This window comes from Pelodiscus sinensis, chromosome 7 (assembly GCF_049634645.1).
Source record: "Pelodiscus sinensis isolate JC-2024 chromosome 7, ASM4963464v1, whole genome shotgun sequence".
NCBI lineage: Eukaryota > Metazoa > Chordata > Testudines > Trionychidae > Pelodiscus > Pelodiscus sinensis.
Genome location: NC_134717.1, coordinates 34,940,113 through 34,964,521, shown reverse-complemented (window position 1 = coordinate 34,964,521; position 24,409 = coordinate 34,940,113). Strand labels below are relative to the sequence as shown.

The following is a 24,409-nucleotide window of genomic DNA, read 5'->3' as shown; positions in this document are numbered from 1 at the left end:
AGAAGAGAAGGCCATAAAAAGTAGTGGAAGGGGAAATATATAAGCCTCAGACTGAGAAGATCTCTGACCTAGAGTAAAAGGGAGGGGTTATTTTAGAACCAGCAGAGGCAATAAAAGGCAGTGGAATACCTATAGCTAATTGTCCAGGCCTGCAGAGTCAGGCCAGCGTAGGCTAATTAGGACACTTGGGGGTAATTAAGAAAACCAGTTCAGAATGGCTACAAAAGAAGCTTTGCCTACAGTTGGGGCATGCATGTAGCTGAAAGGATGGAGGAAAGTGCCACTTGGAGTAGGAGGAAAGAAGACAACAACTGAACACTAGGATGAACCAGGGTATGTCTACACTACCCCGCTAGTTCGAACTAGCGGGGTAATGTATGCATACCGCACTTGCTAATGAAGCCCGGGATTTGAATTTCCCGGGCTTCATTAGCATAAGCGGGGAGCCGCCATTTTTAAATCCCCGCTGCTTCGAACCCCGTGTAGCGCGGCTACACGGGGCTCGAACTAGGTAGTTCGGACTAGGGTCCTATTCCGAACTACCGTTACTCCTCGTGAAACGAGGAGTACCGGTAGTTCGGAATAGGCACCCTAGTCCGAACTACCTAGTTCGAGCCCCGTGTAGCCGCGCTACACGGGGTTCGAAGCAGCGGGGATTTAAAAATGGCGGCTCCCCGCTTATGCTAATGAAGCCCGGGAAATTCAAATCCCGGGCTTCATTAGCAAGTGCGGTATGCATACATTACCCTCCTAGTTCGAACTAGGAGGGTAGTGTAGACATACCCCCAGAGAGAAGGAAGGTGCTGGGGAATATGTGGGGAAATAGCCCAGGGGTCTTGGAGTGGTCTTATCGCAGGTGTCGGAGATTCATGAGGACAACTAGAACCCTAAGTAGAGGGTGGGCCCAGGTTCCTCCCCCCACCACAACACCCACTACCCCTTTTCCACTCGGGAAAAAGGACTGTGGAGTTTATTCTCCATTTTACTACATGCTGGCCAATGATGAAAAGTGCTCAACAAACAGCAAACTAAAGCCCTAAGTGTGGTGCCTAAAACTGTGGGCTGCTGTGAGACACTAAGACAAGGAAAATCCGCCAGGAAGTCCAGGACTCATTGAGTTTTCATAGGAGCTTTGTCACAGTATGTACACTTCTGATGACAATTTTAGGAAACAATAAATACTATAAATGTGTCAAGTTTAAAGAAATGTAGAGTTACAAAAGTATTCGCATGAAAACAGCTCTATTGAAAGGGCTGCTATCTTTTGAGGTTGTGAATTATTGTTCAGAATTAATTCCTATGCTGAAGTTGACTCAATTTTCTTCAACTTTAGATCTTTGGGTAAAGGATTATGTTATCATATAAATTTTTGTACATTTGCTAGCATGTGGCCTCATGGCCAGAGCTCCCAATCTGGGTTTACTGTGGTATAAAATTACTTCATCATCATCACCAAGAATAATATTTACTACTCTAGATTATATTTTTGTTATAAGAGGGGAGGGGCTGGTAGAAATCTGCACATATTCTGTTATGGCAGGAATAATGCAACAATGATTCAAAACTGACTTTAAAAATTTTCAGATTATCCTCTCACTTAGTCTAGTTTTATACCAGTGTAACTCCATTGATTTTGATAAATTACTCTTTTTATACTTGTACAATGGTATAAAACAGGATAATCAGGTTTTATCACTTATATCCCATATTGTAAGTTTTTTCTGAGTGCATTCATTTTAATGGATTTCTCAGTTAAAATAATCATATCTGTCTGATTTTGTTTCTGCAGGTAAAAATGATATTTTTGGAGAGATGGTACACCTTTATGCAAAACCAGGGAAATCAAATGCAGATGTGAGAGCTTTGACCTACTGTGACTTGCATAAGATCCAGCGAGAAGACCTACTAGAGGTTTTGGATATGTATCCTGAATTTTCTGATCTCTTTCTCACCAATCTAGAACTGACTTTTAATCTGAGACATGAAACCGCAAAGGTACATACAATAGGTGTTATTTTTTCTATGATTCTGCTCATGGTATACATGTTAAGTCACAGAAAAGAAAGACACCCCTGAATAATATAAGTTTTGATTCTCCTCTTACACAAAAGTTAACATATCCATAATGGTGTGAGAGCAGAAAAAGTTCCATATGATCAAAACTGGAAAATAACAAGTGAAAGGGTTATCAAAATTAAAAGCAAAACAATTGAGGCCAAATTCTGTTCAAGAAATAACTTACCTGTGTGGGTCCAGCAATGTCAACTAGACATAGCAGAAGTGAATGAGATAAATTATGTTAAACTCACAGGCTGTGGTTCAATATGCAAATAGCATTAAAAGTTTAAATCAGAGGAATTATGAATATTGTGATATGCCCATTAAAGACAGTTTTAAAATAAACATGAATATTTTAACAATGAGAAAAATTTAACACTGACAATATATTTATCAGAAATAGAAAATAGTCATAAATGAAACCACGGTAGCCTGATACTTGTTTAATACTCCAACAAATATAGTTGTCCTGCAAATCTTGTTCCACAGTTCTGTCCTCTTGGATTACATTTCCTATATTTAAAATTAATAAAACATATGAAGGACTCTTGTTAGGACATCCCACGTTTGTCTCTCTACCCTGAACCTGCAGTGCCTCCATATGTCTCTCCCCCCACCAAAGGCTTCCTTTAGAGGACTCCCTGTCCACAGTGCCCCCTTCAAGAAAGGAGGAGGAGGAAATGTAGCTTCAGTAGAGTTTAAATCTCCAAGGAAGCTTGTCAGTCTGTATTTGGAGGGAAAAAATAAAGGGTTGACCACTGATCGAAGGGGAGGGTGCTTCTGGCTACAGGAGCGAGAGGTATTACATTAGTTTGGATAGAATAAATGAGCCCAAAGAGTCAAAGAGATTAACGAGACATTGTCGCTCTCCAACATTAAACTGGGTTAAACAAGGCTTTGTATAGCAAGACCTCAATCTTCATAGCACTATGGCAAATACATAATTTAAAAATGTGTTGCCTTTTAGTAAAGATTCAGAAAAGAATGGAGAGAATTTGCATTATTTGAAATGTAAAGTATTAAGTAAAGCTTTAATGTTAACATTATCCCTTGCTCCCTTTCCTATTAGCCATAAAGAGTTTTTAGGAGGAAACCCCTCAATTGACTATTCCATGGTATTAAAACTGCAGCAGGCAAAATACGGCTTGGGGGCTAAATCTGGCCAGCCGAGCATTTCTATCTGGACGGCCCACCTGGTTAGCAGAACATACATACATCTAGCAATGGGTTCAGCAGCCCTTCCTCCACCTTGATCTGTCCTGCAGCCAAACTGCTCCCAGGATCCTCGTGATTGCTGTGCAGAGCAGGGTATCAAGGTGAGAGGGAAGGGACTGCTAAAGTCAGGGAGTCCCCCTGTTTGTGTACTGTTATCTCTGCAGAGCATGGGTCAAGGAGAGGGACACACTGACAGTGGAGCTACTTTTGTCTGAAGTATGTGTTGTGAGTGACTGAGACATGTACCAGTCTATAGGGACAGTGCACTGTTGCTTTCTCCAACAGTCAGCTCTGCAGAGCAAGGGAGGGAGAAGACAACAGAGCATGACAGCTTTGCCTGTCTTAAAGAGACAATGCATGGCATATCTCAGAAACTTACACACTAGCACACACAGTCTGGTTACATCTTCACTGCACGGTTATTTTGGAATAAGCTATTTCAGAATAGTTATTCTTCAATGGCTTATTTTGAAATAGCACATCTACACTGCAGGGAAGACCCCAAATTAGTGCAAGGCAGGCTTCTCTAATGTAGATGTGCTATCTCGATTTAGAGCCCCAGGAGGAATAACTTAGAATGGCCCTGGTGAGGAGCTATTTCAAACTAGCATAAGTAGAGCATATACACACGCTATTTTGGAATAGGCGTTATTCTTCATAGAATGAGGTTTACAGAAATCGAAATTATTTCAAAAGAATGGAATTGCTGTGTAGATGCTCACATAGTTATTTTGGAATAACAGCCATTATTCTGAAATAACTTTGCTGGGTAGACACACCCTCTGTGTCACACACCTAGTACATGTGTCACATATCCAGTCATTGTCATACACACACAAGTATTGTGTCCCTCCACACACATACTACATCACACAGTCTGTCTCTCTCTCTCTCTCTCTCTCTCACTCACACACACACACACACACACAGAGAGTGTGTGTGTGTGTGTGTGTGTGTATGTCTACACTACCCCGCTAGTTCGAACTAGCGGGGTAATGTAGGCATACTGCAATTGCAAATGAAGCCCGGGATTTGAATTTCTCGGGCTTCATTTGCATAAGCGGGGCGCCGCAATTTTTAAATCCCCGCTCGTTCGAACCCCGTGCCGCATGGCTACACGCGGCACGAACTAGGTAGTTCGAACTAGGCTTCCTAGTTCGAACTACCGTTACTCCTCATTCCACGATAGAAGATGGAAAGTGCAGCTTCTGTCGCTGATGTTGAGTCTCATTTGCAATCTTACTGCTGGAAAAATATAAGCTTAATGCACAGTCTTATCAGTCACTCCACGACCTGACATGCTCATCAGGTTATTTAGGGCATGGCTTTTAACTACCTCTTTCGGGTCATGGTTTTGCGGCAGTGTTGCAAACCATGCAGTCTTTGCAGACTAAATTAGACTCTCATTAGAAGGCAAGGGAGAGAAAAGAGAAGAAATAAGTTGGGGAAGGAAAATTATACTCTGTTCTTCCAAGCCTGTGTATGATAAACTCTCACATCCCAGGCAGTGGTTGGGATTTAGTGGGAGCCAGGTAAAGGTGGTGATATAGTCTAACTCCCTCTTCTTTGGCCCAGTCTGGTCAAAACACCTTTCAGGGTTAGGATGAAGAATATCCAGGATCCCTGGAGACCATGAAGTGGCAGCTATGATGATGAAGCTTGTTCCTTTCCCTTCTCTTATCAGTGTTCTGGTACCCAGCTTTTTCCTCCTATGATCTCTTTTTTTTTAAGAACCCCAAAAGGGACTGATGAACACAATAGTCTTTCTACTCATTTTTTTTATCTGTCAATTACGCCCAATTTCAAATACCCATTTCGATTAGCTGATTTCCTGTCCCATTCTTCTCTTGTTTACCGATCATGATATAAATTGAATTATCTAAGTACTACTTTTTGCCTGGACTAATTCAGTCTTTGGCTATGTCTACACTACAAAGAAAAGTCGGAAAAAGATATGCAAATTGCGAACCGCAATTTTTCTTCCAAAAGAGGCTTTTCCAACATTTGGCCCATCTACACAGGGCCAAATGTCAGAAAAAAATCCTCTTTCAAAACATCCCTTTTTCCTCATAGAATGAGGTTTACAGGGATGCTGAAAAAATGCATCTGTTTTTCCAAAAAAAAATTCGGAAAAGCAGATGCGTTCCTTGGATGCAGCAGAGCTTTTCCAGGATACCTCTGGAAAAGCTCTGCAGTGTAGACATAGCCTTTGTCTCCCTTTAGTACCTTTTTGCTAGTGGTTATTGTGACAACTTATAAACATTCATTTTTGCTGTTGCATTCTCAATTAGGGTAAATTTGTGGCCCTAATTATCACAACATAACCCCTCTCTCTTGTTAACCAGATCTACCTAGGATTGGATATTTGTTCATAATGTCACAAAAAACTTATTTTAATCTAAGCCTATTGAGAAAAGTGGGGAAAGATACTTGGTTATTTATCCCACAGATGCCATTTTTCAAATCTTATCAGATTAAATGTTACCAAAATTACAGTTAAGTCTTCCAGATGTTAACAGTAGCTGAGAACTTACAACTTTCTTCTTTTGTAGCTAAAACAAATCTCAAACAGCTGTTGTTATAGGATTAGATGTTTAAAAACAAACCAGCTGTTATCTGTTCTTTGGATGTATGCCTAGAATAGGTAATGTTGGGGAAAAAACTCTTTCTTTTTTCTGCATATTTGCACAAACTATGAAAATGTTATAAAGAAATTGTAAATTTAGTCACCTGGAGAATTTTTTTTATCCCTTATGGCATTTTTGCCCTTCATATTGCCTTCATTTACAAAGAAGCAATAAGATGTTCTTTAGGAATTAGTTCATCAATTTTGAGCTCTTTGGTACATCCCAATGCAAAGCAGTACTCTGACAAACTGCCCACCTTTTTCACCACCAACATTTGTGGGGACAGCTTAGCCCGCCATGAGGATCTAAAATGTGGAACAAGAAAAATTGACATCACAAACAAAATAGAAAAACACAAGATAATCGTAAAAATTTGGTGCTACAACAGTCCTTTGTTCACCTAGTTTGCAATTCAATTCATAGTTAATGCAGTAGCAGCCTGAAATTATGCTAGCATCTTGCTAACAAGAGGGAGAGGAGATTACCCATGAAGGTAATTCAGTAAAAGTTTGCTTTAGAAACTTAATTTTCACAAATACAAACCATTAATTCTGGCACTTTTTAATGCTTTTGTATTAAATTTTCAAATTATTATCACTTACAGAAACTACAAACCTCAAAATCAATGGTTCTCAAACTTTTTGTATTGGTGACCCCTTTTAAACAGTAATGAGTGAAACATACACTTCCCGCCCGCCCGCCCCCCAGCCGGGTGATACGTTCACCCCACCCAGACAGCTGAGGTTAGAAGGCTGGTGCCTAGGGCTGATAGCTCACAATCCCCACTTAACTATCTTGGGTCCCTCTGAGGGATCGTGACCAGTGTTCTCTGTAAGCTGTGTGTGTGTGTGTGTGTGTGTGTGTGTGTGTGTGTGTGTGTGCAGCTGCTCAAAAAAGATTCAAATGCTGCCCAGTTGATTAGCAGAGTGCCCTTACCCAGGTTTTTTGTTTCTACTGGCGGTACACATTGTTACATGTGCTGGTGCACATAAAAATTATTCCTCACATAAAAAATTATTCTGCACATGGAAAAGATTAGCGGGAACATTGGTCATGGTCAACTTTAATACATTTAACCTTTTTCTTAAGAAAATTGTACAAACATTAATGGTTTGTTTTGCATGCTTTTGATCTACATACTGATACAGGCAGTCCCCGAGTTATGCGGATCCAACTTATGTTGGATCCGCAGTTACGAACGGGGATTTTCTCGCCCCGGAGGACTGGAGCGGCGGGACACCTGGTCCCGCCGCCCGCCTCCTCCAGGGCGAGAAAAGCTGCTCCCCGTCTCCCTGGTCTGCTGGGGGAGCCAGCAGACCAGGGAGACGAGGAGCAAAGCTCCGGAGGACCCGGGCCGGACCCGCGGCGCTGATCTGGAAGCGCCGTGGTCCGGCCTGGGTCTTCCGCCACTTTGCTCCGCGTCTCCCTGGTCTGCTGGGGGGGGACGCAGCTAGTGTCCCCCCCTCCCAGCAGACCAGGGAGACGTGGAGCAAAGCCCGGGGCCTGTGGTAGAGCAGGTGGGGTGCTGCCGGTTGGTCCTGCAGCACCGCTCCTTGGCGCTACTGGACCAACCCGGCAGCACCCCAGCTGCTCTGCCCCAGGAGTCCTGATTCAGCCGCTGCTGATCAGTTTCAGCAGCGGCTGAATCAGGACGCTGGAGTGCTGCTGGGTTGGTCCAGTAGCGCCGAGGAGCGGCCACGCTACTGGACCAACCCAGCAGCACCCGAGCTGCTCTGCCCCAGGTGTCCCCAAGTCAGCCGCTGCTGAAACTGACCAGCGGCTGACTACAGGAAGCCCGAGGCAGAGTTGCTCTGCCCCGGGCTTCCTGGAATCAGCTGCTGATCAGTTTCAGCAGCCGCTGACTTGGGGACGCCTGGGGTTCTTAAGTTGAATCTGTATGTAAGTCGGAACTGGTGTCCAGATTCAGCCGCTGTTGAAACTGATCAGTTTCAGCAGCGGCTGAATCTGGATGCCATTTCCGACTTACATACAGATTCAACTTAAGAACAAACCTACAGTCCCTATCTTGTACGTAACCCGGGGACTGCCTGTACTTTTATTTCTTTTTCCTCTCCCCACCTTCTGACTTAAGAGTTAAAGGCCGAGGTTTCTCACCTTGCCCCATTTGATCCTGCACCTACCACACCCCAGTGTCCCTGCACTCCCAGTCTGTTCCTCTCCACTAGGCTTTCTGACCCCTAGTCTATCTGATCTCCCAGAAGTCCCAAGTGCCAAGTGTCTCCCCACATACCACATTCCCCCTTACCTGGCCCCGTAGGCATATTGCTCTGAGAAAAGCAACCTCTGCTCTCCCTATTGGCTGCTGACTGCTGTGGCTCTGAGCTCACTGCCCTCTGATCTGGCACTACAGCAGTCACTGGTGGGTGAAGGATAGAACTGCAGCACCTCTCCAGCAGAATGTATTTTCTGCAGAGAAATGCAGTTTGTGTGGAACATGAATTCTGCGTGTGCAGAGTGGTACAGAGTTCCCCCAGGAGTAAATAAATATAAATCAACTTTGTGGGGGAGAAAAAGCCAGTTTGCCAAGACAGCAGCTTCTGAGTATGCATTAACCCCTTAGGTACATCTTGGGTTGTCAAAAATTCATTTGGATGGAATAAATGGGCCTGAAGAGACAAAATTTGTAACAGGACCCTATCACTGCCCAACCTTTAATACTTTTTAACAAGGTTTGAGGTTGGTATTCAGAAAGCTCAGCCTGCTTTGCGTCATGGCAAACACACCATTAAAAATCTTTTAAACTTTTTTATTAAAGATACAGAAAAGTATTAAGGCTTTTGTTTTAACGATTTTCCTTGTTCCCTTTCCCTTTAATTGTGGAGAGTCTTTATTAGTACCTTAAAGTACCAATTTTCTTCCACTATTTGATCTGAGGAAGTGGGTCTGGCCCACGAAAGCTCATCACCTAATAAACCATCTTGTTAGTCTTTAAAGTGCTACATAGTCCTGTTTTTTTTGTTTCGGCTAGACCAGACTAACACGGCTACATTTCTATCACTTTACTAGAACCTGCATTCCTTCTCTCCTCTCCCACATCTGACCATCTTTTAGAAGGTATTAAAAATGGTAAAGACTGTCCTTTTGGGGGAAAAGAGAGGAAGTGAGTTGAGATGCACTCAGGGTTGACCTTATGGGTACACTACCTGGGCAGCTGCCCCATGGTCAAGGGGGAACCATCCAGCAGCACAAGAGCAAGTACTGTCAAGTGTCATGTCAGGAACTGCTCCCTGGGGTCTATGATGGGGGCAGGAGCACTCAGTGGGGGGGGGGGGAAGAGAGAGCAGTGACACTGAGACACTACTCACCCTCCCCCCAATATTCCTCCACAATCCCCTAGAGGTCTGTGAGGTTGACAGCAAGGAGCAACACAAAGCACTCCATGCATCCAGGTCATTTTCCCTATCTGGGCTATGTTGTGAGGCAAGCCTCAGGAATTGCTGCTCTCTGCCCTCATCTTGCACAGCTTTGGTGAGGAAAAATGACCTGGATTCAGGCAGTGCTGATATTGCTCCTTACTCCCCCCCACATCTCGCTCACACACGCACACACGCACACACACACACGCAGAGTCCCCTAGGGGGCAGCAAAGGAGTAAAGTGGGCAAGGAAAGTAAAGATGCCGGTGGTGTGGGGAGGAGGGGAGGAAGGAGTATCAAAGCCTTACATTCTAGGTAGTGCTTAAGATTTACAGAGGGGCAATGGAGGTGGCAATGTCACCTAGCTGCTGGTCTTTGACCCAGTCTGGTTAAGACTCTTTTAGGATTAGGATGGGGATTTAGAAGATAGTGGGGGTGGTAACCATGATAGTGAACCTTACTCCTTCTCCTCTTTGTATTTCAGCTAGCCAGTGCTGTGGTAGCCAGCTCACTCACCTGAGTTCCTTTTGAAGGGTGCCAAAAGGACAGGATGGGCAGAATAGCCCATACTTTCATTGTTTTATCCACTAATTAGGTCTAATTTCCAATATACCAATTTCAGCTAACTAATTTTCAGTCTTATACTACTTTTGTTTCTCAGGCATGACTTAAAACACAGGACTTGAATTATACCAATAGGCCTTTCTCTTTGGACTAATTCAGTCTTTCTGTCTCTTCCACATTTGTTGGTTATGGTGACATTTTATAACATTTTATTCACTTATCATGGTTAAGCTCACTTTTAGGAAAAAATGTGTAGGCCTCACTATCACAACACAGGAGAAGCAAGAGAGAAGCTATTACCCAGATAGCTTTGCTTTCCACATAATGCTGTAGAAGTGCACCTAGCCATGTCCAGAAAACGTGGACCTAACTGCCCAGTGGCCCCTTTTTAGTTGTGTATTCGAAAAAATAGTTTAGGTTTAATTATTCCGGATATAAGTCAAGTTATACCAAGTTTTCCAGTATATTTTAAAGTAGAATTAATACAGCCTTAGTGTGCAAAGACCTCTTCATAGTTCTTTATTCCTGAATTCAAGCTGAGATATGGGCAACAGAGGCCACTGGGATTTCATATGCAAATGCTGGGCAAGAGGGTTGCTGATCAGCAAAATACAAACCAGAGAGGTGTTACTTATGTTCCAGTTTAAAAAATATTTATATTTAAAAGTCACTTTATAGTACAAATCATGTTCTTTTTGAAGCTGAGTCTTCTTTCATCAAAATTGTATTATTTTCTTTGCAAAATTTCCTTTTTGTGCATATTATATCTCTGCTTTGGAAAGATCATCACTGTTATTTAAATGTTAGATGTAACATACTTTCCTGATACATCAAAGCTAGACCTGAAACGACATATTTGAGAGCTTCTTGAGCAAAGGTGAGCAAGATATGGCCTGCAGGTCTGACAAACTGTTTGATCCAGCCCACGACCTGCCCTATTGAGACCCTGAGGCTGTTCAAAACAGCTGGTGGCTTCCCTCTGCTGAGGGTGCAGGGCACCTTGAGGGAGCTGCCAGCCATTTTGAACAGTGAGGCAAGCCCCTGGCAGGAGAGCAGGGGGTGAGAGACCTGCTTCCAGCCTCCAATAGGCCTGGGGTGAGGGAGGGTGCGAAGTCTCCTCCCATCCCCCACCAGGGACACATAGTGCACAGAGTGAACCACCAACTATTCACAATGGGTGGTGGTTTCCTCTAGGTGCTGCGTGACCCTGGTGGGAGTGAGAGACTTTGCACACTCCCCCGCTCCTAGCTCTAGCTGCAATGATTGGCCAGGGGGCAGAGTAGTGTGCAAAGTGTCTTGTTTCCCCCCCCCCCCCCCCCCCCGGGATGCATGGCCCTGAGCAGCACATAGAGGGAACCTCCTTGAGCAGCCTAGGGCTGCTGCAGGAGGGAGCCTGCCTCGGGGACCCTGTTGGCCTGCTGGCTGGGAGCCACCTAAGGTAAGTGACTCCTGGCCAGAGCCTGCCTCCCGCAACCCAGCTCCCTGCCCCAGGTCACTGCCCTCTGCTGCCCTAGGTCACAATTCAAAACCTATGCACACACATCCTGCCCTGGTTTGCAATTCCCTCCCAGACCCTGCACCCTCTCCTACACTACTTCCCCAACTCAAAATTCACTCCTGCACCCCTACTCCCTCCCAGACCCTGCATCCCAATCTTTTGCTCCTGGTCATAACCCCCTACTTCACCCAAACTCCCTCTCAGACTGTCTCCTACAGCCCAGTCCCCAACCCCAAGCTCCCTTCTACTCCCAACCTCCATCCCAAACCCCGTACCCCCTCTAGAGAAAATTGCAGCCCTTGACCACTTTCCAGAATCATGGAGTGGCCCCCATCAAAAATTATTGCCCACCTCTGTTCATGAGGATCAAATTAGTTATGAATGACAAGGCAGAGTAAGCAGCTATTTCCTGTACTTCCATCTCTATAATGTTTTATAAATATTTTTCTATTTGGAGGCTCATTGAGAGTTAAAATGAAATTCTATCAATCATGTGTGTCAAAAATCCTTGATGTAGAACCCAAAGACAGTCCCCTCCCACCAATTCCCTCCACCCCACACACATTAGCTTCTTCAAGATGTTTCCATTGCCATAAGCTATTGCTTATAACTGCTTTATCCTCATCCCTCAAGTGAAGATTCAACTAGAGACACCTTTGGGGCTCCACATGGTGGGAAGACACCCATGCCTAGGAGCTTGTGGAAACAGGGTCTTAACTAGTAATTCGCTGATTATGGTAATTCTCAAAATAATATGTAAATGATGCAATCAGCATGTTTGTGACCAATGTGCTTTTGGAAACTCTATGCAGTCCCAGTTTTATTTGGCCAAGAGATGCCTGTGCCTGTCTATCCCTGAACTAGTTCTACCTTCTTTTCTTTCCTCCATTATTCCAACCATGGGTACCATTGTGAAGTCCATCTAAACCTTAATTCTTCAGGACTACAGTGAGAGTGGTAGCAATAGCAGTAAATGTTTCAACACCCCTTTGTCCCAGCCCAGTCACATGACCAAGCAACGTACCTGATAGGCATTCCTTCCAGTACGAGGAAGGAAAGTGGATCCAAAGCCCATTCTTTGTGCATATTCACACACTGCACTGTCTTCATGACATATTATTTGTTTTTAAATACATTGTCAGCATGTTAGTGACACCAAAAAAAACAAACCCTTCAAATGTTCTAAATGCTTCTTGAAACCATTTCTGCCACAAAAATCAGAAGCTGGAACTTCAAGTAGACAACAACATAAGATAAAAAGAGACACCACAATTTTCAGCTACAGAAAAAATATTTCAATGAGCTGAATCAGAGAAGGAGGAAGGGAGGGTCTGGACAGAAAATAGAGTAAAATACATGGTGTTTATCAACCTGATATTTATTGTTGTAAAACGTAACCTTTTTAATCATTACTATGTAATTAAACATCACAGCTAATTATAATCAGTTACCACATTACTGCCTGCAATAATACACATTCTTTGTAAGAGCTTATTTTAATTTTTTTTTTCTTATTTAACTTCACAAAGCTTTGTTACTTAGAATACCATTCCAAGAAGCTTAGGAGCTGATGACAATACACTCATGCATTATAACAAACTAATTTGTCTGGACATTATTATTTCCCCATTAGATGGTGACACTGTAGAATTATTCCATCCAGATGATAATTTTATTATTAATATTGGTCTATGCCAATAGTGTTTCCAGTTGATCCAGACTGAGGAGTGTAATCTTGCCTTCCTTAAAACTGGAACATGATTAACAGTCAATCGCCTATTGATAATATGCTGTTTTCAAATGGGACTAATCTGTCATTGCATTACATGTTTCATTTAATCAAGGCTGATCTCATAATAAGATCACAAACCACTAATGATTCGGATGGAGATAACTGCAAACTTCGAAGAAGGAAATTGTCTTTTGAAAGTGAAGTAGAGCAAGGTAATTAACTTAATGTCTTATATTAAATAGACAGCACTGGGACATTATTCATTGATATTTACTAAGGTATCCTTTTCACTGGGTATCCCAGATACATGAAGGTTCCATGGCAGCAATTACTTGTGAGCTACTCATGGTTTTGTTGCCCAACAGGCAGGGAGTTCTCTGCAGTGGCTCTGAAAATAATCACACACGGACATGGATATCAGCTCCACCTTCCCAGGGCTCCTCAACCATCACTATAGATCCCATTTCTATATAATCATATCCTAGAATATCATTAAAAGCCTTTGGAGATTCTAGTCAACTGGATTTTTATTAGTAGCATTATTGTTTTTTCTTCCAATAAATAGTAATGTTGAGTTTGATACAGGCTAGTGTTTCTCAGTTCCTGTGATACCCCGGGAATTATAGTATTTAGTTTGCAATGTACAGTATCTATGCTCGGCCTAGATGAATTTGTGCCTCAACTGGCAATGTGCAAATGAGTCTCTTGGCAGGTCTTAGGGTGGCATTTTCTACACTTAAAAGTAACATAAAAGGCTATGGGAGTAATCATAATGGAGAGGAGTACTTGGCCAAAGATTAACTCTTGTCACCAACATGAAGAGATCACAAATACCAAGGGCTTTGGTTAGAACAGCAGTACTCACGAGGGGAGCTAAATTAAGACTTGTATGACTTTCTTTGGAACTGGGTGAATCCAAATCTTTAATTTTGGTGTGGGTGTCCAATTATTTATTTGAGAAATCAAAGTTTCTGGCATTTGTCCCATTCTGCCTTTCGTGTTCCATTGTTAAAGGCCAATCCTATATGCAGGGCAGCACTAGTTTGGGAGCCAAAGACTTGCTGATGATAAATAAAGGACAGGTAAAGTGCTGGAAGAAGGACTTTAGCCCAGTGTGTGCCTGGCTAAAATCATGTTACCATGTCATCAAAGAAGCATCTTTGAGGCAGTAAGCCACAGTGACACCTCTGACAGGAAAATTTCCCCATGAAATATTTTATCTGCTCATTATAAGAATCTATTGACAGAGGTGCCTAACCTGGATAACCTTCATGTTTCCTATGAGAGAACCGACCCTGCCACCTACATAATATGCAAGTGATGTGCCAGACTATGCCGCCTGTGGAATTGTGAATAGCCTGCTCAGATGCCGGGGGTGGCAAAACCTATATGTGGTAGCTTTACTGGTAGTCTTTGCCTGCTAAATTATGAGTCTCACTAAGCAGTCTCCTGATTCTTGGCATTCTTTCACAATGCTTTTGACAGGATGTCATTTGCCACCGTTTTGTCAATGAAAATAGCATGTCATGGGGAGAGAAGAGAAATGAATGGTACCCTACCCTTCAATTCTGTTAATTCTGTTATCTGGCTGGCTGAGTCACACTGGAGAGAGAAACTCCATCTCTAGAGAAGGGGACACAAAAGAGAAGAGAGGGTAACCAGGGAGTGTGTATAGTTTTGGTTCAACCAGCACACTTTTTCCCTGCCCTGTGGCAAAACTGTAACAGAGTAGTGGTGCACATGGAATCCACATACATTGTTATTCTGTTGCCTGTCCCTGGGCCTTTGTTGTTCTGTGAAGAACTATGGCAGTTCTACTGATTTCAAGGCCTTCCACATCTCAGGGAAGATGTTAGAACATAATTTGGCTCATTATAACTTAGCCCTCCATAATCAGTTTGGAACAGATTCTATGAAGTAATTTAGGAGATGTATAGCACATTTCTGATCAATATCATTACTGTCTAGATAAAATGTGACCTAAAGATTACTTTTAAAGGTAATTTTCTAGCTTCACAACTATAAACTCTAACATCTAAGCATCCATCCATGCTGTTATGAGGCTCTGAAGCTATAAATCTCAGTAAAGTCTTAATGATTTATACAATCAGTTGTTTGTGTTGCCCCTTCAGTATGGTACTGAACTTAGATTCTTTATCTTAATGAGGGGGAGCTCTTTTTAATAGAAATATAGAACTCATGCTTGTGCTTCCCATTTAGCTGTTGACCAAGTAGCAAATTATGCTGTTTGAAATTGCACTTTTCCCTCTTTGGTGTGAGCATACAGTAGTTTCAGATCTTCTCCCCTGTGGACTACTAAACATAGATTTGTGTTTCTCTCTCCCTTCAGTTCATGTAAGTCTGATTTAGACCTTGTTGCCCTGGTAACTCTTTTTTTCAACAGCTTCATAGTTTCATCAGGGATTTACACAATATCTCACAACTCTTTATGATTTATCTCCAGTATGTACTTTCTTCCTTTCCTAGAAATGGGACAATTAATTCAGTCAAGGTAGTTTATGATTTGCTGAACCAAGCACTTTACTCTCTTGTGGGTGAAGTAAAACTGTCTTACTCCACCTCTAACACATTTCCAGCATATTCTAGATGAGTCACCATGTATCTGATCTTAGTTATGTATGGGCTCTGTCATTGTTTATTCCTTAATCGCTCACCCTCAGTCCCAGAGAGCTATGTGGTGCAGCACTACCTGCAATTCTGTAGCCCAGCCAGAGTCTGGTTACCAAGAGCAATTGGAATCCTGAGAGAGACCATTCTAGAGTTGCCACATGTCCACTACCTGGCAGCTTTACCCTCAGACTTCCCAGGGGATTCCATGATTCTTATCCCAGCCCAGCCTTTGGGAATAGTGTTGTAGTCCCTGTGCATATGCAGGCACCACCAGAGAAGCCTGTTGCTACAGATGACTGACAGTCATCCACAGGTATTCTTACCAAGATTGCATGTCCCAACAGTGCTATTGGTTGAGAGTTTGTAAGCAGAGCTGCCAGACAGGGTGACACTTTCTCCTCAACCTAAACAGGTGAGAGGCAGTGGGGTAGTATAGTACCTTCCCTGCCCTTTTATCCCCTGACCCACACACAGGGGAAGGTTTTTTTCTTTTCACATTTCCTCCTCTCTCTCCCTCTCAACTGCTTAGTTGACGTTATCCCAATCTCAGGGCCTACTGGGCCAGGAGAAGGGGACAGGATTCAGAAGTGCTGAAGAGTCCTTCTACTCCCCCCACCTATGCTGGCCCAGGCCATCTTCAGACTCAATAAAGCCAGCCTGAAAATCCTCTGCGCCATAAGTGGCATAAAGAAAGTCACTGCAGTGAAGTCATGACCAGAATTTAGACCTGACAGTTTATATCCATGTGTATTAGGGCTTTGAAAAAACACACTTCTAGTCTACTAGTCAGAATCCCTACATCATTATTCACTCTGGTGTGAGTTACTTTTGTTTATTAACACTGACATTGATGGTGTCTCTAGGAACTTCACCTCATTGGGTCCATTCCAGCATCTAATCATTTATACCATGAAGAGATGTTCTCCATGTTACCCTGGTATTCATTCTGCCCTTACCTGAAGTTATCAGATGCTTTGGTTGTGACCAGGCATGCACCCAGAAATAGGGTAAATCCCAAAAGGCAATCAGATGTGAACACTATGCATTCCAAGCAGAAAATTACTCCAGGAAGGATGATCATGTTAAGTACACCCTCTTAGATGTAGTAACTGGAATGCAATGCTGATATCCTCGATGTAAACAGAATAACTCTATACCAGGCCCACAGATGTGGTGAAGCAGGGGACAAGTGGGCAACTACCCAGGGCCTGGCAATTCAAAAGAGCCTGGGACTCCCAGCTGCCACCACTACTATGGCAGCAATCGGAGCCCATGGCCCTTTAAATCGACACTGGAGTGCCCATGCAGCATGCTTCGGGCGGCTCTGAGAGCTGGCACCAGCCCCAGCCCTGCCCCTTCTGCTTGAAGCCCCACCCTTACCAAAAGCAAGGAGCTGGGGCTCAGCAAGTCTGTCAGTCCCTGACACTGGATTTTCATCAGTGTAAGAGAGATCAAAATCTGGCCCATTCCTCTAATCTTTAGAGTGAACAGAATTTAGTGAGAGTCGTATTGCTCTATGATTACTTTTGATTCAGGTAGTTTAATATAGTTTTTGTGTCAACTTATTTGCAACCAGTCCAGGAGGAGGCACTTAACTCTTGACAGGGAATATTTATTGTCTTGGGTTTCATTTTAAGAGCCCACCAAAGGAAATCCGTCTGACTCCTACTGACTGCATTCACCTGGATAGGAAGCAAGAAGTGTGTTCCTCAAATCCTATGTTTTACAAAGAATCCCTGACAGCAAAATTATAAGAGCATGTCTACACAGCAAGGCTAAAGTCAAATTAAGCTACACAACTTCAGCTATGTCAATTGTGTAGCTTATGTCAAAATAGCTTAACTCAGCTTTTGGTGCTGTTTACACAGCAGGAAGTTGAAGGAAGAATACTCTTCCTTCGACTTCCCTTATTCTTCATGAAATGAGGGTTACCATGAGCGGAAGTAAGAAGTCCCCAGTTCAACATTATTTTGAAATAAAGGTTTGTAGTGCATACATACACTATGTTATTTCGAAATAACATCAGTACTCTGTGTAGACGTACCCTAATAGTCAGGTAGTCCATCACATCCATCTGCTCCTATTGCAGCCTGTGCCAGATTAACTCATCTCCTTCAAGAGCCTGATACTGAAGCACTTCTCCCATGAACTGTAGCCTTCTGGATAAGGATGTTAAAATGCAAGTATCAGGCTAATCATATAGTTGATACAATTTGTATTGACTATACTATTAGTCAGTAGGACCCCTCTGCAGAGCCATAGCAGTTGTAGCTCCAGGAGCCAGCTTGAGCTGAAACTGAGCAGTCCAGGCTTGTGCTGGCTCCGGGAGCCATCTGCGCTGCGACTCTGCATTTTAAATGTAGAAACAGCTGCCAGGCTCTTATTACATTTAAAATCCAGAGGCACAGCAATCAGAACAAGCTAGAACTGCTTGGCCCTGTCTGCCACAAACAGGGGCTGGTGCTGGAGCAGCCTCTGATCCTGGTGACCAGGGCGGCCATGGACGGGGGCTGCTGCCGAGCAGTCTCTGTTCTCGGTGGATGAGGCTGGCCACCATGAACAGTGGCTGCTCCGGAACCAGCCCCTGTTTGTGGTGAGGAAGTTAAGTATTGGGTAATTGATTATTCGATTAGTTGGTAGGCACCTCTGCCTTTGAAGTGTAGCAACAGCCCTACAGGAAGGAAAATCTTTATGGAAATGTTATCTATCCTATATTTGCCTGCTGTGTCCCATTTGCTGAGTATATACACTGTGGGTGCTATAAAATTACACACTAAAAAGCAGTAGTGAAAGAGCACTAGTAAGGTTGCAAAGTCAGGCACTCAAAAGTTAGGAAATACCAAATTAAGGCTCTCTGTACGACTTTAATTCAAACCCCTTGTATCTGTGCATCATAACAAACTTTAGTTCCATGATCACATACTATTTTTCCAGGACACCCCTGCTTTATTCAATGCATAGAATACATGATGCTCATTTGTAAATTGCCAGGCCCGCTGATGGGGGAAGGAGAGGGAGGAGGGAAGGAGGGGCAAAAAGGACAATTGCCTTAGGGCCTGGTGATTCAAAGCAACCTAAACTCCAACTGCTGCAGGAATGGCTGCACCCCAAGCCCTTTGAATTGTCATCAGCACATTCCAGACATCTCTTAGAGCTGCCTGGGGAAGTGGGGGTACTGTGCAGCTCACTCCAGGCAGTACTGAGGCAGGCATAGCAGTCTGGATGGCAACTCCCAGCCCCGCCCCTTCAGTCTGAGGCCCCACACCTTCCAGGAGTGTGGAGCTGACCCCCAACTTGGCCTTCAGCCTGGGATAGCTCTCAGCTCCCCTTTACGTAGCTACTCAGTTTTTGTTTTCTCCTTATTCTTCAATAGGCGTCATTTACTGTACACTTTTCAAACCCTGCTTTGAAGACAGAATAATTAATTTCTTCATGAGTCTTTCTGTGGCATTTATTACTGTAGTATTGGAGTACTACACAAACTTTAATTTATCTTCACAACATCCTTGTGAAAGGTGGTGGGGGGGGAGAGATTTTATCCTTGTTTTACAAATGGAGAACTGAAGCAAAGAGATTGAAGATCAAAAGTTACCCCATTAATTTGGCTGCAAATTTGAGATGCCTCTCACTCAGAGTTTGGAGTTCTTAGCAGTAGACAGCACTTTTTATATTCAAAAAAATGGCACTTATGGATTTAACTGAAGGAGAGAGTGCTCAGCACCTCTGCAAATCTGGCTGCCTGGTATCAAGTTAGGCATCAAAAAAATGAGGAACACATATTTAATGACCACCTGTGAAAAGTTTGCTTTAGGTGAGTTGGCTTAACATCAGATAGGAATTCTGTGAAAGAGACAGAGAGAGAATCCAGTTCTCCACAACAGCATTCAGCTGTCATCCATGAGACCCTCCTTTCTCCTTCTGTAATCCCCTGTCTCATTCACTACACACTTTTCACTTTAGGCAAGATAAAAGTCTCCTTTATAACAGAACACCAGTTCATTGCTGGAGCATGCCCATCCTGCACATACAGATCCTGTGGAAAAAAAATTTGATCATGGAATTAAAGATTGTAGGATCATGCATAGACACAAGCAGGGATGAATTAATATTGAACAGGCAACCTTAAATCTAGCATTTCCTAACTTTTGAGTCCTAGTCTTTGCAATCTTAATAATTTTCTTTTTGTTTAAAAAAAGCAAACTTAAAAAATAGAAATTCCATCATGTAATACCATAATGACACCCAGAGGGTCATCAGCAAGGTTGCAGCTTTTAAATCCACCGCACAGACCTTTGCAACTTGAGCTAATGGAGTAACTGATAGCAGTAGTAGGCTGTTCTCTTCTGTGTGGACCAACACTGGAGGGGGATGTGACACTTTGCCAGATATTTACTGACAGCAGAGTAATAGTAGGACTCAGAAATCTTTGGTTCCATTCCAGGCAAAACAACATATTTTCCCCAGCCTCTTTCTTGGAAACAGATTAACTGTTTTGGCAAAAATTATTCACATAAATTCAGCCCAAGATAGACACCCAGAATGCAAAATTTCAGCTTGAGCAGTTAGTTTGGCAACATTATAAGTAACTGAAAACATGATGTTCACATGGGAAGTTTTGTGTAATCTTAATAATAGGCAACCCTATCTGTCCACCTATATTAATGAAGTAGGCTTACTCTGATAGCCCAAAAGAGGTATTTTGTCATCATTCCTTCATTCTTTGTAAGTCAGTGGTAAACTCTCATTGGCTTCAGTGGATGCAATGTATGGTAGCTTTCATCCCTGCAGAAAAATATTTATGTATTTTAAAATATATTTGTGTGGGTGAGGGCTAACTTGTTTCCAATTAACCTAAAAGGATAGAGATCTCTGAATAATAAAAATTGTAAGTGAACCCACACTGCTGGTTGCAATTATACCAAATATTAATGAGCTCAGGACCCAATTTGCTTTTGTTCAGCAAAAAGAGGAAATGCCTTCCTACTTCCTTCATGCAGCATGGATCCCAAAGGTGTAAACTAGAGATACATCAAGATCTACAGTAGGCAAGGGAGACCCACATGAATACCCTGTACCTCTGCTTTGCCTTTTCACCTCTTTACCTCCCACTGGTTCCTGGACAGCACAGCTCCTGAAGTCACTGCCTCCTGTGGCAGCTGTTCACAAACACAATCTTAATAACCCAGAGGGTGAAGCAACACCAGTTAATACTGCTTTTAGGTATGCAAACTTGTAGTTATTTTACCCGCAGGTCTGAGAAGGAGGGAGAAGGGAAAGAACGTTAGCTGGTTTCCCTAACCCTTTTTAATCCCTCCAAGCTACAGAGCTGGAATCCCAAAGAGAAGATGTTTAGCTTCCCATAAAGGAAGAATGTCCCCTTTCTGCAATAGGTTCTACATCACAAGCATGGTGGTGCCACGTTATCAGTGGAAAAGACAGATTAAAAATCCAAGAATTTTGCTGACATTAATATTAGCCATAGAAAAGCAAAGATCTAAAATACTTTTTCCTCCCATGAAAAGAAAAATATTTAACTAACTTTTATTGAGAATAGTATGAACCAACTTTCTCAGGCAATCAGTTTCCAAATAGTCTTTCTGACTTTCCTTCCTTAGTGTAAGTCAGATAGGGTACATCTACATAGCAACGTTATTTCAAAATAACTAGCATTATTTTGAAATAACTTAGTCCACATCTACACAGCAGGCAGTTATTTTGAAATAATGTTGAAATACTGTCAAGCTGGAGGACTTTTTACTCCAACTCCTGTAACCCTCTTTGTACAAGTAAGGGAAGTTGGAGGAAGAGTGCTCTATTTCGAAATAAATGCTGTGTAGATAGCACCAAAACTTGAAATAAACTGTTTCAAAATAAGCTACACAATTGTCGTAGCTCAATTTCCATAGCTTATTTTGAGTTAAATCCTGCTGTGTAGATGCGCCTATACTGAATGCAGATCTGGTGCCACACCCAACAATATCTGAGCATTCCTGGGGTCCAGGGAGACAGCTGGAGAGAAGTGGAAGTGAGTGGAAGTGTTTCTTTGCTTGAAACATCTACATGTTAAACTTTTTATGGATTTAAGGTTTTTCTCTCTTCTAATGGGAGCAGTCATTATAAGTATTTTGTGCCAACATAAGTTTTAAGCCTATCTCTCATCTTTTAAATATTGCTATGATACCTATTGATACAGTATCTGTCACTCAATGAGGTAAATTAGCTGGTGGAGTTCAAAGTGGATTCTTCTCTCAAGTTCAAGAAACTTTTCTAGTTCATATGTGTGTGCACAGATGTTAGTGTGTTCTTGTTTTCTGCTATGGTAGGTTTGCTTTGGCAAACACAGGAGAGTCTAGCAATGCATTCTAGAAATGGCAAGGATTATGGTTAGTTTTCTCTCTTCTAATATATTGTCTGAAAGCCAAGCAGTTCTTTCTGGGAATGTTTTATCTTAATTTCTCATTAATTTCGTCTGAAAGCTTAGGTGCAATGGCTCAGAACAGAACAGCCCCATAGGAAGGTAGATAACACAGCCAGGCTTAGGTCAAGGTCTCATCATCTAAATGGGTCATAAAAACATAAATGTGGTATCATTGTGAAATTCATCTCTGAATGAATCCATGATGATTTCAGGATTTTTCACATTCCTCATTTTTATTACCAAACATGAAAATCTGGAATCACTTTTAGTTCCCCAATTTGAAGCTATTTCTGCAATTACTTTAACACCATTCATTTGAACTTAGCATTCTCTTTCATTATGACCAGAGATTGTGTCTATAACTTTTTATCATTTAAAGACAAGGAATTTCTGCACAACAAAATCCCACATTAAAATATGAGATGCTTTAAGCCAACAAAAACAAAGAGAGGTTGCCTCGCTGTCCTTAATTCTCACTCTGCTGGGTGTAGATAGTGTGGAACATCTGAGATATAAAATTACCTGTTGTTCAGAGACCTTTGCAGTATTCAATCACATTAAAGTTGGTTAAGGACAAAGTTTGAGGCTTAATGATGCATTTCACAGCTTTTGTCAGCTTGCTTGAGAGCCACAGAGCCAAATGTTCTACCTGGTCATAATTACTTTTCCATTTTTGTACTCACAGCTAGGACTTTTGGATGTCTAAGAACCAAACTCCCCCACAGATCAGGTACTTACACATCTAAATTCCCTAATTAGTCATCAGAAATGGTTTGGCAGAAAAACTAAGTGACAGGGGAGGGATCACATGAGGATTGCCTGTTGTGATCCCTCCCTCTGGGGCATCGGGCATTGGCCACTGTCAGTAGACAGAAAACTGGGCTAGATGGACCTTTGGTCTGACCCAGTATGGCCGTTCTTATGTTTTTAACTGCAGATATTTGCATCTGCAAATATGTGTGCAAAAGTGGAGGCCAGCATATTCTACTTCCACTGGAAAATATATCTACTTGAATCTTTCAAATAATGGTATCTTCCATAATAATGCTTTACCATAGTGTATTCCATCTGAGGATTTCAAAGTTCTTTACCAAAATGAATGTGTTAAAATTCAACAGCCCAGTAAACGAGGCATGCACTGTTGTGCATTTTATATGATAGTACAGTTATTTCTGATGAAACAGATACTGAGGGTATGTCTAGACTGTGGCTAGAGATCTAGACCTCTGAGAGGGCCCAAGAGCTTGATGGACAGTGCTAGCCTGAATGTCTGCACTTCAATAAAACATCCCCTTATCCTGAGCCCTGCAAGCATGAGTCAGTTGGCCAGGGCCAGGCATGGGCATATATTTGCAATGTAGATATACTGGCTATGTCTACACTGTAAGGTTTTTGCGCAAAAACCTGTGGAGCGTCCACATCTCAAATGCGCTTTTGCGCAAGTAAATCAGCAGTAAAATGGCAGAACAGAGGGCATTTTCTGGTGTAGGTAAACCTCCTTTTACGAGGCATAACTCCTTTTTGTGCTACAGCTGTTGTATAAAAAAGCATGTGTGGACACTCTGCAGGGGTTTCTTATGCAAATAGAGTCTATCCAAAAAAGCACAGGTGCTCTGATGGCCATTCTGTGAATGGCCATCAGAGCTTTCTTGTGAAAAAGCGTCCATGCAGTGTGGACGCTCTCTTGTGCAAAAGCGCATCATCACCAAAGCAATGCACTTTGAGGTGTGGATGTGTTTTTTGTGCAAGAAGTTTTTGCACAAGAACTCTTCCACAAAAGATGACTTGCGCAAAAACCTTGAAGTGTAGACGTAGTCACTGTGAGTTAAGACATTTCTCTAAATCAGAGCAGAGATGGGGACAGGAAGCAGATGCACAGTGTAGGATTTGAATCATAGAATCATACAATACTAGGACTGGAAGGGACCTCGAGAGGTCATCAAATCCAGTCCCCTGCCCTCATGGCAGGACCAAATACTGTCTAGACCATCCCTGATAGACATTTATCTAACCTACTCTTAAATATCTCCACAGATGGAGATTCCACAACCTCCCTGGGCAATTTACTCCAGTTTTTGACTACCCTGACAGTTAGGAACTTTTTCCTAATGTCCAACCTAAACCTCCCTTGCTGCAGTTTAAGCCCATTGCTTCTTGTTCTATCCTTAGAGGCCAAGATGAACAAGTTTTCTCCCTCCTCCTTATGACACCCTTTTAGATATCTGAAAACTGCTATCATGTCCCCCTTCAGTCTTCTCTTTTCTAAACTAAACAAGCCCAGTTCCTTCAG

At 42.6% G+C, this 24,409-nt stretch overlaps 1 protein-coding gene across 1 annotated transcript in view; it reads left to right on the top strand.

The window, feature by feature from the left end:
• Positions 1-24,409, top strand: part of KCNH7 (potassium voltage-gated channel subfamily H member 7) — a 406,542-nt gene that overhangs the window by 365,450 nt on the left and 16,683 nt on the right. The window contains exons 10-11 of the mRNA XM_075933507.1: positions 1,790-1,995; positions 13,183-13,282. Of these exons, the coding sequence (XP_075789622.1) occupies positions 1,790-1,995; positions 13,183-13,282 (306 nt within the window). The remainder of the gene's footprint in view (positions 1-1,789; positions 1,996-13,182; positions 13,283-24,409) is intronic.